Below are 14,627 nucleotides of genomic sequence, written 5' to 3' on the forward strand. Positions count from 1 at the left end.
GAATACTTTGCGTCAGTATTCGCGAAAGAGAAGGATTTGGTCGATGACGAGTCTGGAGAAGGGCGTGTAGATAGTTTGGGTCACGTTGAGACCTAAAAGGAGATAGGGGTCTTGAAAAACATTAAGGTAGACAGGTCCCCAGGGCCTGATGGGATATATCCCAGAATACTGAGAGGCTGGGGAGGAAATTGCTTGGATATTCGAGATAAATCTTTATCTCCTCACTGGCTACAGGGGAGTTCCCAGAGAATTGGAGAATAGCCAATGTTGTTCCTTTGTTTAGGAAGGGTAGCAAGGATAATCCGGGAAATTACTGGCCGGTAGGCCTTACGTCAGTGGTAGGGAAATTATTGGAGAGGATTCTTCGAGACAGAATTTACTCCCACTTGGAAATAAGTGGACGCATTAGCGAGAGGCAACATGGTTTTGTCTCACTAGCATGATCGAGTTTTTTGCGGAAGTGACAAAGATGATTGATGAGAGTAGGGCAGTGGATGTTGTCTACATGGACTTCAGTAAGTCTTTTGACAAAGTCCCTCATGGCAGACTGGTACAGAAAATGAAGTCACATGGGTTCAGAGGCGAGCTGGCAAGATGGATACAGAGCTGTCTTGATCATAGAAGACAGAGGGTAGCAGTGAAAGGGTGAGTTTCTGAATGGAGGGCTGTGACTAGTGGCGTTCCTCAGGGACCAGTGCTGGGACCTTTGCTATTTGTAATATATATCCGGACAAATGTGAGGTTATGCATTTTGGAAGGTCTAATACAGATCAGAAATATACGGTGAATGGCAGAACCCAGAGGAGTATTGACAACAAAGGGATTTGGGTGTACAGGTACACAGGTCACTGAAAGTGGCAACGCAGGTGGAGAAGAAGAAGAAATCGCTTATTGTCACAAGTAGGCTTCAAATGAAGTTCCTGTGAAAAGCCCCTAGTTGCCACATTCCGGCGCATGTTCGGGGAGGCTGGTACGGGAATTGAACCGTGCTGCTGGCCTGCCTTGGTTTGCTTTCAAAGCCAGCGATTTAGCCCTGTGCAAAACCAGCCCCTACTGGTAGGTAGTCAGGAAGGCATACGGCATGCTTGCCTTCATCAGCTGGAGCATTTGAGTTTAAAAGTTGTTAAGTTATGTTGCATATAGAACCTTAATTAGGCCACACTTGGAATATAGTGTTCAATTCTGGTCGCCGCACTACCAGAAGGATGTGGCGGCTTTGGAGAGAATACAGAAAAGATTTACCAGGATGTTGCCTGGTATGGAGGGCATTAGCCAAGAGGAATGGCTGGAGAAACTTGGTTTGTTCTCACTGGAATGACAGAGGTTGAAGGGCGAGCTGAATGAAGTCTACAAGATTATGAGGGGCATGGACAGAGTAGATAATCATAAGCTTTTTTCCAGGGTGGAAGAGTCAATTACTACGGGGCAGAGGTTTAAGGCATGAGGGGCAAGGTTTAAAGGAGATGCACAAGGCATTTCTTTTTTTTTTTAAACTGAAGGTGGTGAGAGCCTGGAACTCGCTGCCGGGGGAGGTAATGGAAGCAGATACGATAGTGACGTTTAAGGGGTGTCTTAACAAATACATGACTAGGATGGGAATAGAGGGATATGTCCCCAGAAAGGTAGGGGGTTTTCGTTCAAACGGACAGCATGATTGGTGCAGATTTGGAGGGCCGAAGGGCCTCTTCCTGTGCTGTAATTTTTTTTTCTTGGTCATCTGCAAGGCGGAGAGTATTGTGAATTGCACATAAAGAGAGGTGGTCACACCACAGGCTAAGACTCCACAGGTTGGACGGAAATGGGTGACCACCATGCAGAGCAAGAGGACTAGGCAGGCAGTGGTTATTCTTCTGCATAATCATAGAATCATATTTACAGTGCAGAAGGAGGCCATTTGGCCCATCGAGTCTGCACCAGCTCTTACAAAGAGCACACTACTGAAGCCCACGTATCTACCCTATCCCCGTAACCCCCACTTAACATTTTTTGGACACGAAGGGCAATTTAGCATGGCCAATCCACCTAACCCGCACATCTTTGGACTGTGGGAGGACACCGGAGATCCTGGAGGAAACCCACACAGACACGGGGAGAATATGCAGACTCCACACAGACAGTGACCCAGCCGGGAATCGAATCTAGGACCCTGGAGCTGTGAAGCAACTGTGCTAACCACTGTGCTACTGTGCTGCCCACGATATACCGCTTTGTAAACTGTTGAGGGGAATGCCTCTCAAGGGAAAGAAGAAACAGCTAAATTCATTGCACCATGTTTGGCTCTGCTGCACAGGGGAGGAGTAAAAAGTGTGGGAATGCAAGTTTTAGAGGATTCAATTCAATTGAGAAATAAATAGGTGTTTCTGTGGCCCCAACAAGACTCCAGGAGAGTATGATGCCTTAGGTGCTAGTATCAAGGATGTGTTAGAGCAGCTACAGGACATTCTGAAGGGGGAGGGTGATCAGCCAGTTGTCGTGGTACACAAATAACATAGGCTTTAAAAAAAAAGGATCAGAGTTAGGAAGTATGTTGAAAAGTAAGACCTCAAAGGTAGTGATCTCAGAATTACTACCAGTGCCACGTGCTGGTCAGAGCAGGATATATCAGATGAATACGTGGCTCAAGAGGTATTGTGAAGGTTCTGGGGCGTTGGGGCCCGTTCGAGGGCACGTGGGACCAGTACAAACTGGATGGGTTACACCTGGGCAGGACGAGGACTGATGTATTTGCTAAAGTGGCTGGGGAGGGTTTAAACTAAAAGGCAGTGGGGATGGGAATGTACGCAAGGAGTCAGAAGTTGGGGAAATCAAGGACAATTACAAAAGACAGTAAGGGGAATTAGAAAAGTGATAGGCAGAGAAATCAAGGGCCCAGAAATCATGGGCCAGATTCAAACAGGACCTCAAGTGAGAAATAGTGGGAACAGGACAACTAATGTTAAAAAGACAAGCTTGAAACCTGTGTTGCTTAACGCATGGAGCATTCACAATAAAGCAGATTAATTGTGCAAATTGATGTAAACGGGTATGATACAGTCGGGATTATGGAGCCATGACTGCAGGGTGACCAGGGATGTGAACTGAACACCCTGGGGTATTCAGTATTTAGGGAGGACAGACAAAAAGGAAAAGGTGATGGAGAACATTGTTGGTTAAAGAAGAAAGTAACTCAATGGTGAGGAAAGAATATTTTCTCAGACGATGTGGAATCTGTATGGGTAGAACTGTGAAACACCAAGGGGCAAGAAATGTTAGTGGGGTTGTATATAGACCTCAAACTGTAGTTGTGATGTTGGGAATGACATTAAACAGGAAATTAGAGATGCGTGTGATAAAGGAACACCTATAATTATGGGTGACTTTAATCTGCATATAGATTGGGAAAATCAAATGAGTAACAATACCTTAGAGGAGGATGGAGTGTAAAAGAGATGGTTTCTGGACCAATACGTTGAGGAACCAACTAGTGAACAGGCCATCCTACACTGTTTCTATGTAAATGACTAACCCTGCCCTCTCTATCATCAAGGGTAAAGGTGGTCATGGTCTTGGAAGTGGCCACCTCACAGCCTGGGAATCCTTCAACTTCAGACTGTTGTCCAATTGAAGTTTGTGAATTTACGAACATGTCCACATCTTATCCATCTCTTTCCTGTCGCAGCCCACCTGCTACTGAGACCCACATCCATATTTTTGTCACCATCAGACTTCACTATTGTTGGCCATCTTCCCATCCTGCAAATTCCTCTGCAAACTTCAGCTTGTTGCCCATACCTGACACATACCAAGTTCCATTCCTTCTCCTCCAGTCAATTTCCTGGCTTTCCAATACGAACGTCAAGGAAGGGCCTTGCTAGTGACACGTAACAAACCTGCCAGCTTCCATCGTCATCCAATTACCACAGGTTTGTTCTCATGTCATTGTATGAATTTAAAAAGAAACTGTATTTTAAGATTATCGTATAAAACTTTGAATGGATTTTAAAAATACTGAAATAAAATGGATTCTGATGGTCACATGACTTCTCCTGTGGATAGACCAGACAATGTTTACCACAAGAGGTTCACAAAAGACATTTGGAATTTAATGGGTCCTCAAACTGACGATGGCTAAGATAGACTCCACGACTGGGCTAACTAGTTTTCTGATTTGGAGCATGATGCAGCATTGTTGAGGCAGTGGCCGACAAAAGGCAGGTCCACAGAGATCCATAAAGACATCTCTTCAAAGAAGCAGACAAGAGCTCAACAGAGGAGGGAGAGGGAGACCAACAAATAGAGCCATTGAATAGCTGTCAACAGACTAAAGAAAGGACCATGCCGCAGGTCCTTGAAAGGGAAATAAAGAACTCCCCTCCCAACATGGTTCCATTTACTAAGCTACCTGTGAAAGTTGCAATTTGACAGTGCAAGCCATCCCAGCTGCAGAGACTTGGGGCAGGATTCTCCCATCAGGCAGCCAAGTGCCGACGCCGGCGTAAAAACGGGAGCGTTTTACTCCGGCGTCAGAACCCGTTCCGGGACCCCATTCTGCGGCCCACAGTAGGGTAGCATGACACTGGAGCAGCCCACGGCACTCCAGCTGCCGATCCCGGCCTGAACCCGGCACCATGGGGTCCGCGCATGCGCAGTTGGGCCGGCGCCAACTAGCGCATGTGCAGTGGCCGCCTTCCCCGCGCCGGCCCCGACGCCAAATGGCGCAGGGCTATAGGAGCCGGTGCGGAGGAAAGGAGGCCGGGGGACAGAGAGGCCGGCCCGCCGATTGGTGGGCCCCGATCGCAGGCCAGACCACTAGTGAGGCCCACCATGGGGTCAGACCCCCTCCCCCCACCACAGGCCACCCCCGGCCCCTTCAACGGCGAGATCCCGCCGACTCAGCAGATGTTAGAACGGCGCCGGCGGGACTCAGCTTTTTGATGATGGCCGTTCGGCCCATCCGAGCCGGAGAATCAGCGTGCCGGCCTGGGCCGGAGAGTCGCCGCATACCCCGAATGGCGCTACGCCGACCATACCAGCCCCAATAGCGGCGATTCTCCGCGTCCCGGCATCGGAGAATTCCGCCCAATGTCTTAAGACCTTCACTTCAGACAACATAACACCTGAACAATAGAGACACTGAACTGCTGCAATTTTTATAAGTATAGTTTTTATCTTCCTCCATAACTAATCTTAGTATGTGCATGTATATGCATTTGTAAATTTATCATTTCCTAGGTAATGTTCAATGCAATAGAGTGACATAACTACTTTTCTTTTGTCGGTAAAGCGGCTTTTTTGCTGGGTTATTTTGAATTGAATTTCACACACCACACACCTGCGATTCACGTGCAACTTTAGAAAACACCATTCAAAGCGTCCGTGAAGTCGCCAATTTTCCAAGTCTACATGGGTCAGACCACATTTCTACAGTCATTGGACCATGAACTCATTTGTTATCATCATGTTATAGTTCTTGACCATACATTCAAAGACCACCTCCCCTCAAAGACCAGCACATAAACAATCTTTCCATAGGTAAGCACAATGATTAAATAGTATGTCAAGAAGTGCTGGCACAAAATGGCAGTCTCATCTGCCTTTATAACAACAATTGCTGTCTATCAGCTCAGTGCAACAAGGGATGAATTAATTTACTCCACTGTTGCCTTCCTGAATGGTACTGCCCAACTTCATGGTACTGCTCCAACCTGCCCAATGGCACTGCTCCCAATTGCATTACAAAGAGCGCGATTCTCCCCAAAAATTTCCCAGTTAATTTTTGGTGGGATTTTTCAGGGAGTTTCAGCCGGTGGGTTTACCATCGCTATTCAATGACAGTTATTCATTGTTTGGACCCTGGAGAGTTTCTCACTGGTTTAACCCACACTTCGAATTTTGTTTTAGCACTGGGGAGCTGAACGCAAGATATCGGATTGCCATTTTGAAAGGGTGCCCTGATCCGGAGGTGAGCTTGTGGGTCCCCTACTGCCCCACCCATGGGCAATGTCATCCCCCACGTACATGGGCACTACCCCACACCTCCCAAGTGAGGACAACCCGCTGTGGTGTCCCTGGGCACCCCCCTCTTCAGGCGCAGCCCCCGCCCCCCCCCCCCCCCCCCCCCAAATCCCCTTAGGTTGCCCTCTCCCATCCAGGATCCTCACCCGTCAACCCCCCCACCTTCCTCAGGCCCCTACTTACCTGCCCGGCACACCGCCACCCTTCAAACCCTTCCCACCCTCTTTCATGGGCATGGTCCCCTGGGGCCCTGACCCTTCGGAGTGCCACCTTGGCACCCTTGCACTGACACCCTGGCAGTACTCCAACCTGCTTGGCAGTGCCCACATTTCAGGGGAGGGGCAGGGAACTACCTGCACTGACCTTGACCACCCAGGTCAGCACTGATCAGCACCCAGCTGCAGCCTCCCTGGGGAGGCTGGATAATTGAGGGAGGCCGGTGTATCCCGGGTGAGTAGGCCTTAGGTAGCTTTACGACCTACTTCCGTGAGCGACATTTGGTCAAGCTCCTTTTGGGCAGAGTTCTGAATCCGATATCTCGCGGGACTTGGGTGAATCTCGTGAGGCGCGGAGGCTGCTGGGAAGTGAGCGTGAGGGATCTCCTGATATTCTTCGGCTGAGTTGCGCTCGTGCACAATGCAGCCAGAGAATTGCACCCAAAGGTTCTCAATTGGAGTTTATCAGGCCCCAACTATTTCATTCAATAAGGATCGAGGCTGCTCACATCATATAAATCCCACTGTACTTGTAGGCCACATTGTACAGTTATTCAGCTAAGTTTTATAAACTGACAGAAAGTTCCAACATGCCTGAGCTCCCCAATAGGTTTTCAGACAGTAAAAGGTCTCCACATTCCCACTATTGAAAGCATAAAGAGTATCGATCAGCCACTGGTTCTCTGTCTCGCGCAACGAATCCAGAATTGGGTGCATCAGCTGCAAAAGATGAAGGAGTTACATCAATAAAAGTCAACAGGGAAAAGCAACAGTCTACCGAGAAGTAATACACTTCTACAGGATATGTTATCATCCTGGGCTAGTTCAGAGGATGTCTGTAACAACTTCCAAACATACAAAGGACACCCATAATTCCTGCTCCAATAAAACCAACTCAAAGCAAGCCTTCTTTTCCAATTTTTACATTTTTCTTCCTTTGCTTCAGGAAGCGCTGTGTAATCGTAATAACGTTGAGTTAGCACAGCAAGGTGGATGTTTTTCCTCTACTGAGGGCTCTCTTCACTTGTTTCTACTGTTTTCTGTCCTTTAATTTCCTCGATTCATGCTAATATATAACCCTGACCCACGAGCCCTAATCGTAAGCAACAACCTTTTGTGTGGCTTATCAAATGTCTTTTGAAAATTCAAATATACAACATCCATTGGTTCCCCTTCATCTCCTCCTCTTTCAGGTGCCATGCTCGAAGATTAGATGGGTAAACACTCGGGTAGATTGAAAAGTAGATAGTTGTTTATTTGATGCAATTCAGATTCCTTTACTGCTGGTATCTGCTGTTTTGTTCATTTTAATTTTATTCCCTGTGGTGCAGTCAGCAATTATTTATGTATTTAATTGGGAGATGGTGACACAGTGCTAATGTTGCTGGATTAGTAATCCAGAGCTCTGGCTAATGCCCTGGAGACATGGGTTCAAATCCCACCACAGCAGCTGGTCAAACTTAAATTTAATTTTAAAAAAATCTGGAATGGAAAGCTTGTCACAGTAACCGCGACCATGACTATGATCAACTTCCATAAAAACCCATCTAATTCACTAATGTCCTTTAGGGAAGGAAATCTGTCGTCCTTACTTGGTCTGGCCCACATGTGACTCCAGACCCACAACAATGTGGTTGATTCTTAACTGCCCTCCGAAATGGCAGAGTGCAACACTCAGTTCAAAGGCAATTAGGGTTGGGCAACAAATTTTGGCCTCGGCAGTGACATCCACATCCCATGGGAAAATTAAGGAAATGATGGTTGAACATTAGATTGAATTACTTAGCACCTCCTTCCCTTGCTGCACCAAATTCCTACTCATCACTGTTTATCAGATTCACTGAACTCTGACTAGGTTTTGCATTAAGCTTAATAATAAGGAAGATGAAATTAAAAACAGATGGAGAGAGACATACAGACACTAACAGATCGGTTGAAAGTGAAATACCAGGTCACATTTCAAATATGTCATGACAGAAGGAATGATGCCTGATTGAGAAAAGGTATAAAATCGGCAGGTATGGGGGTCGAGAAGGGAGAAGCCATAGAATTTGCAGTTGTTCAACAGATTTAAGATTCTTGCAACTTGCCGGGACTGCAGGGTGGACATGTGAATAGGCCATGGCACCGTGGCACAGGGAGCAAACAGGAATGTAGTCATAGAATTTACATTGCAGAAGGAAGCCATTCGGCCCATTGAGTTTGCACTAGCCCTTGGAAAGGGTACCCTACCTAAGCCCCCACCTCCACCCTATCCCCGTAACCCAGTAGCCCCACCTAACCTTTTTTTTGGACACTAAGGGAAATTTAGCATGGTCAATCCACCTAAGCTGCACATCTTTGGACTGTGGGAGGAAACCGGAGCACCCGGAGGAAACCCACGCAGGCACAGGGAGAACGTGCAGACTACGCACATACAGTGGCCCAAGTGAGAAAGAAACCTGGGACCCTGGCGCTGTGAAGCAACAGTGCTAGCCACTGTGCTACCATGTCGCCCAAGTGTAACCACTGTGCTACCGTGCCTTCTAGTAGGATTGGGGACATTGTCAGAGGAACAGACACAATTTTCGGCAGCCAAAAGCATGAGTCTAGAAGGCTCTGTTGTTTGCATGATGTCAAGGTTCGGGGCATTTGCTTGGGGCTGGAGAAGAACTTGCAGTGGGAGAGGGTTAAGGGTCCAATGGTCATGGCCCACATGGGCACCAATGACAGACAAGACTCGGAAAGAGGCTCTGCTTCGGGATTATGAGCTCAATTAACAAGCAGAACTAAAAAGGTAATAATCTCTGGATTACTACCTGAACCACAAGGTAATTGGCATAGGGTCAATAAGATTAAGGAGGATGTGGCGTTGTGGTTAATACTAGAACCGCGGCGCTGAGGATCCGTGTTCGAATCCCGGCCCCGTGTTACTGTCCGTGTGGAGTTTGCACATTCTCTCCATGTATGTGTGGGTTTCACCCCCACAACCCAAAGATGTGCTGGTTAGGTGGATTGGCCATGCTAAATTGCCCCTTAATTGGAAGAAAGAAAAATAATTGGCTACTCTAAATGTAAAAAACAAAATAAGATTAAGGAGGTAAATGCATGGCTCAAAGATTAGTGTGGGAGAAATAGGTTTGAATTCATGGTTCGTTGCGCACATTGAAATTGGCTTGTACGATGGGCATCACAGAGACATGGCTGCAAGGGGATCAGGGCTGTGATCTAAATATCCAAGGATATGTGTCCTATCGAAAGGACAGGGACATGCGCAAGGGGGACAGGGTTGAATTGTTAGTAAGGAATTAAATTAAATCAATAGCAAGAAGCAATATAGGATCAGAAGGTACAGAATCCATGGGGGTAGAGTTGAGGAATTGCAAAGGTAAAAAGACCCTGATGGGAGTTAGGTGCAGGCCCCCTAGCAGTAGTCAGGATGTGGAAAATAAATCAGGAGATAGAAAAGGTATACAAGAAATACAATACTACAATAATCATGGGGGACTTCAATATGCAGGTGAACTGGGAAAATCAGGTTGGTAGTGGATCCCAAGAAAAGGAATTTGTGGAATGTCTAAGAGATTTTTTGTTAAGAGCAGCTACTCAGAGAGCCCAATCGAGAACAAGCAATTTTGGAATTGACGATGTGTAATGAGGCAGACTTGATTCGGGTACTTAAAGTGAAGTTCCCCCTTGGGGGCAGTGACCACAATATGATAGAATTTACTCTGCAGAATTTACCCTGCAGTTAAAGAGGGAGTAGCTGCAATCAGATCTAACAGTATTACAATTAAGTAAAGGTAACTACAAAGACATGAGGGAGGAGCTGGCCAGAATTGTTTGGAAGGGGAGCCGAGCAGGGAAGACAATGGAACAGCAATGGCAGTTTTGGTAATTATTCAGGAGGCACAACAGAAATTCATCCCAAGGAGGAGGAAACATGCTAAGGGGAGGACAATGCATCCATGGCTGACAAGGGAAGTCAAGAACAGCATAAAAGCTAAATAAAAAGCATACAAGGTGGCGAGGATTAGTGGGAAGCCAGAGGATTGGGAATCCTTTAAAAGCGAGCAGAAGACAACTAAAAAAGCAATAAGATGAAGGAGAAGATGAATGTAAGCTAGCTAGTAATATAAAAGAAGATAGAAGAGGTTTTTATCAATACATAAAAAGAAAAGTGAGTCAAGAATAGGGATTGGATCACCGGAAAATGAGGCTGGAGAAGTAGTGATAGGAAACAAAGAAATTATAGAGGAACTGAATTGCTACTTTGCATCAGTCTTCACGATATAAGACACAAGTGGGATATCAGAGCTCCAGAAGAATCAGGTAATAGAGCGGAGTGCAGTGGCCATCACCAAGAGGAATATTCTGAAACTGAAAGGTCTGAAGGTGGATAAATCACCTGGACCGGATGGACTACACCCCAGGGTTCTATAGGAGATAGCTGAGGAGATTGTGGAGGCATTGGTGGTGATCATTCAGGAATCACTGAAGGTAGAGAGGGTTCCAGAGGACTGGGAAATGGCCAATGTAACACCCCTGTTTAAGGAAGGAGGGAGGCAGAAGATGAGAAATTATATAGCAATTAGCCTGACTTCGGTCATTGGTAAGATTTTAAGAGTAGATTATTAAAATGAGATTGCAAGTACTTGGAAGTGCATGATAAAATAGGACTGAGTCAAGGGGAAGTCATGTCTGACAAATCTGTTGGAATTCTTTGAGACGGTAACAAGGAAGTTAGACAAAGGAGAACCAGTGGACATGATCTACTTAGATTTCCAGAGGCCTTTGACAAGGTGTCATATAGGAGGCTGTTAAATAAGTTAAGAGCCCATTAAGGATAAGATCCTGACATGGATAGAGGATTGGCTGACTGGCAGAAGGCAGAGAGTGGGTATAAAGGGGTCTTTTTCAGGATGGCAGCCGGTGACCAGTGGTGTTCTTCAGGAGTCAGTGTTGGGACCACAACTTTTCACAATATATATATAAATGATCTGGAGGAAGGAACTGAGGGCACTGTTACTAAGTTTGCAGATGATACAAAGATATGCAGAGGGACAGGTAGTGTTGAGGAAGCAGAGGGGCTGCAGAAGGACTTGGACAGGCTAGGAGAGTGGGCAAAGTAGAGGCAAATGGAATACAATGTGGAAAAGTGTGAGGTTATACACTTTGGTAGGAAGAATGGAGGTATAGACTTTTCTGGTCAGACCCCATGGGGAGTATTGTGAGCAGTTTTGGGCCCCATACCTAAGGAAGGATGGGCTGGCCTCGTAAAGGGTCCAGAGGAGGTTCACAAGAATGATCGCTGGAATGAAGAGCTTGTCATATGAGCAGTTGAGGCCTCTGGATCTGTACTCGTTGGGAGTTTAGAAGGACGAGGGAGGGATCTTATTGAAAGTTACAGGATACTGCGAGACCCGGATAGAGTCGACGTGGAGAGGATGTTTCCACTGGTGGGAAAAACTAGAACCAGAGGGCACAGCCTCAGACTGAAGGAACGATCCTCTAAAACAAAGATGAGGAGAAATTTCTTCAGCCAGCCGGTGGTGAATCTGTGGAACTCTTTGCTGCAGAAGGCTGTGGAGGCCAAATCACGGAGTGTCTTTATGACAGAGATAGATAGGTTCTTGATTAATAAGGCATTTAGGGGTTTATGGGGAGAGGCAGGAGAATGGGGATGCAAAAAATATCAGCCATGATTGAATGGCAGAGCAGACTCGATGGGCCAGGTGGCCAAATTCGGCTTCTATGTCTTATGATCTTATGAACAGTGAGGGGGCAAATTATGTTCAGCGCCAGGGACCCGGGTGCAATTCCAGCCTTGGGTGACTGTGTGTAATTTGCATGTTTCCCGGTGTCTACGTGGGTTTCCTACCCATTCCAAAGGTGTGCAGGTTTGGTGGATTGGCCATGCTAAATTGCCCCTTAGTATCCAAGGATTTGCAGGTTAGATGGGGGTTACGGGAATAAGGCGGGGGAGAGTGAACCTAGGTAGGGTACTCTTGTCAAAGTCAGTGCAGTCTCGATGGGCCAAATGGCCTCCTTCTGTGCTATAGGAATTCTATGGTTCTAAATCGAACAGCAGTACCTGAGCTTTGAGCCAATTGGCACAAGGTAAATCAGGTTAGAGAGTTAAATGTGTGGCTCAAAGGATGCTGTGGGAGAAATGGGTTTCGATTCGTGGGGCTCTGTCATCAGAATCGGAGTAAGTGGGAGTGGTACCGATGGGATGGTCTTCACCTGAACTGTGCTGGGACCAGTGTCCTGGAGAGTCATATAACTAGTATAGTAGAGGAGTTTTAATCTAAATAGTGGGGGTGGGGGTGGGGGGGGGGGGGGGGGGGGGGGCAATGGTGGAAATCAAATGAGGAGAGATGTAGTAAATTAAAGGGAAGGGACAAGGCAATGGTATATGGTAGCGGCAAGGACAATGATAACCAGAGTATGGCAGGAAGGAACAGAGCATACAAACCCAAGAGTGAATCAGAACACAAGGCCAGAGTTTGCAAAAACAGTAACTAACAGAACTAAAAGCTCTGTATCTGAACACGCGCAACATTCATAACAAAACGGATCAATTGTCAGCTCAAACAGGAATAAAGATAGCCATTATAGAGATTTAGCTACAAGGTGACCAAGACTGGGACCTGAACATTCAGGGGCAATTACTAACTCACAAAAGGTGGTGGGTAGCTGTTCATTAAGGATGGCTTTATTACAATAGTGAGAAACCACCGGTGGGAGTAATTTATATCTAAAAGTAACTACATTTAGGACAAAGCATACAGGAAGAAAGGCACTGCAATAATCATGGGTGGATTTTCATAGACATAACGATTAGACAAATCAGATTGACAAAGGTAGCCTGGAAGAGGAGTTCAGAAATAAATATAGACAATGCTGGATAAACTCAGCAGGTCTGGCAGCATCTGTGGAGAGAAATAGAGTCAACAACTCAGATCTAAATGATCCTTCTACAGACGAGTTCAGAGATTGTTTTCAGGTCAATTTCTTAGAGCAACACATTCTAGAGCCAATCAGAGAAAAAGCTATTCCAGACTTGTTAATGTGCAATCGGACAGGATTAACTCATGACCTCATAGTAAAGGAGCCTCTTGGTGGCAGTAGTCATAACATGTTTAAATTTCACATTGAGATTGGGGGTGAGAAGAGTCAGTCTAAACTTAACGAAAGGTCATTAAAAGGTTAAGATGACAGAGCTGGCTAAAGTTAAGTGGGAAATTAGATTAAAAGGTAGGACAGTAGACATGCAGTAGCAGATATTTATGGAGAGCTTTCATTGACACTCAGAAAAAATACATTCCAGTGTGAAAGAAAGACTTTAGGAGAAGGCTGCATCATCCTTGGCTAACTAAGGAAGTTAGTTAGAAGATAATATCAAATCAAAAGAAAAACATACAATTCTGCAAAGATTAGTAGTAGGTCAGAAGATTGGGCAGAACTCAAAAATCAACAAAGAATGACCAAAAATAATAAGAGTATGAGGGAAAGCTAGCTAGAAACATATAAACAGAGATAGTAAGAACGTATATAGGTATTTAAAAGGGAAAAGTAAACTGAGCACTGGTCCTCTAGAGTGGGGGAATGGGGAATCAGTAATGGGAAATAAGAAAATGGAGGATGCATTGTACAGATATTTGCGTCTGCGTTCACTGTGGAAGACACAAATGACATTCCAGAAATAAATCTAAATCAAGAGGTGAAAAGGAGGGAGGAACTTAAGAATTACAATCGCGAGGGAAGGTGTACTGAGAAAACAATTAGAACCAAAAATGGACAAGTCCCCAAAACCCGATGGACCACAACTTTAAAAAAAGTGGTCTTAAAAAGTGACTGCTGAGATAGTAGATGCATTAGTTGTAATTTTCCAAAATTCCATTGATTCTGAAATGTCCCATCAGATTAGAAACCAGCAAATATAATTTCTCTTTTCGAGAAAGGAGACAGAACACGCGAGTTAACTTAACATCTGTCATGGGGAAAATGCTAGGGGGCAGGTTTAGCTCAGTTCGCTGGACAGCTAGTTTGTGATGACGAGTAAGGCCAATAGCATGGGTTCAATTCCAATACCGGCTGAGATTATTCATGAAGGCCCTGCCTTCTTCAACCTTGCCCCTCGTTTGAGGTATGTCAATCCTCAGGTTAAATCACCACCAGTCAGCTCTCCCCCTCAAAAGGTGAAAGCAGCCAATGTCATCTGGATTATGGTGACTTGACTGACAGTTAGAATCTATCTATCAATAATAATCTTTATTAGTGTCACAAGTAGTCTCACATTAACACTGCAATGAAGTTACTGTGAAAATCGCCCAGTCGAGACACTACAGCACCTGTTCGGGTACACAGAAGGAGAATTCAGAATGTCCAATTCACCTAATAAGCACGTCTTTTTGGGACTTGTAGGTGGAAACC

General features: G+C 45.7%; 1 protein-coding gene across 1 annotated transcript in view; it reads right to left on the minus strand.

Moving 5' to 3' along the window:
- The window catches only part of LOC119978162 (26S proteasome non-ATPase regulatory subunit 13-like), a 55,948-nt gene that overhangs the window by 15,622 nt on the left and 25,699 nt on the right, over positions 1-14,627 (minus strand). Inside the window, exon 8 of the mRNA XM_038819599.1 lies at positions 6,804-6,929. Coding sequence (XP_038675527.1) covers positions 6,804-6,929 — 126 coding nt within the window. The remainder of the gene's footprint in view (positions 1-6,803; positions 6,930-14,627) is intronic.

The sequence above is a fragment of the Scyliorhinus canicula genome, chromosome 15 (assembly GCF_902713615.1).
Source record: "Scyliorhinus canicula chromosome 15, sScyCan1.1, whole genome shotgun sequence".
Classification (NCBI taxonomy): domain Eukaryota; kingdom Metazoa; phylum Chordata; class Chondrichthyes; order Carcharhiniformes; family Scyliorhinidae; genus Scyliorhinus; species Scyliorhinus canicula.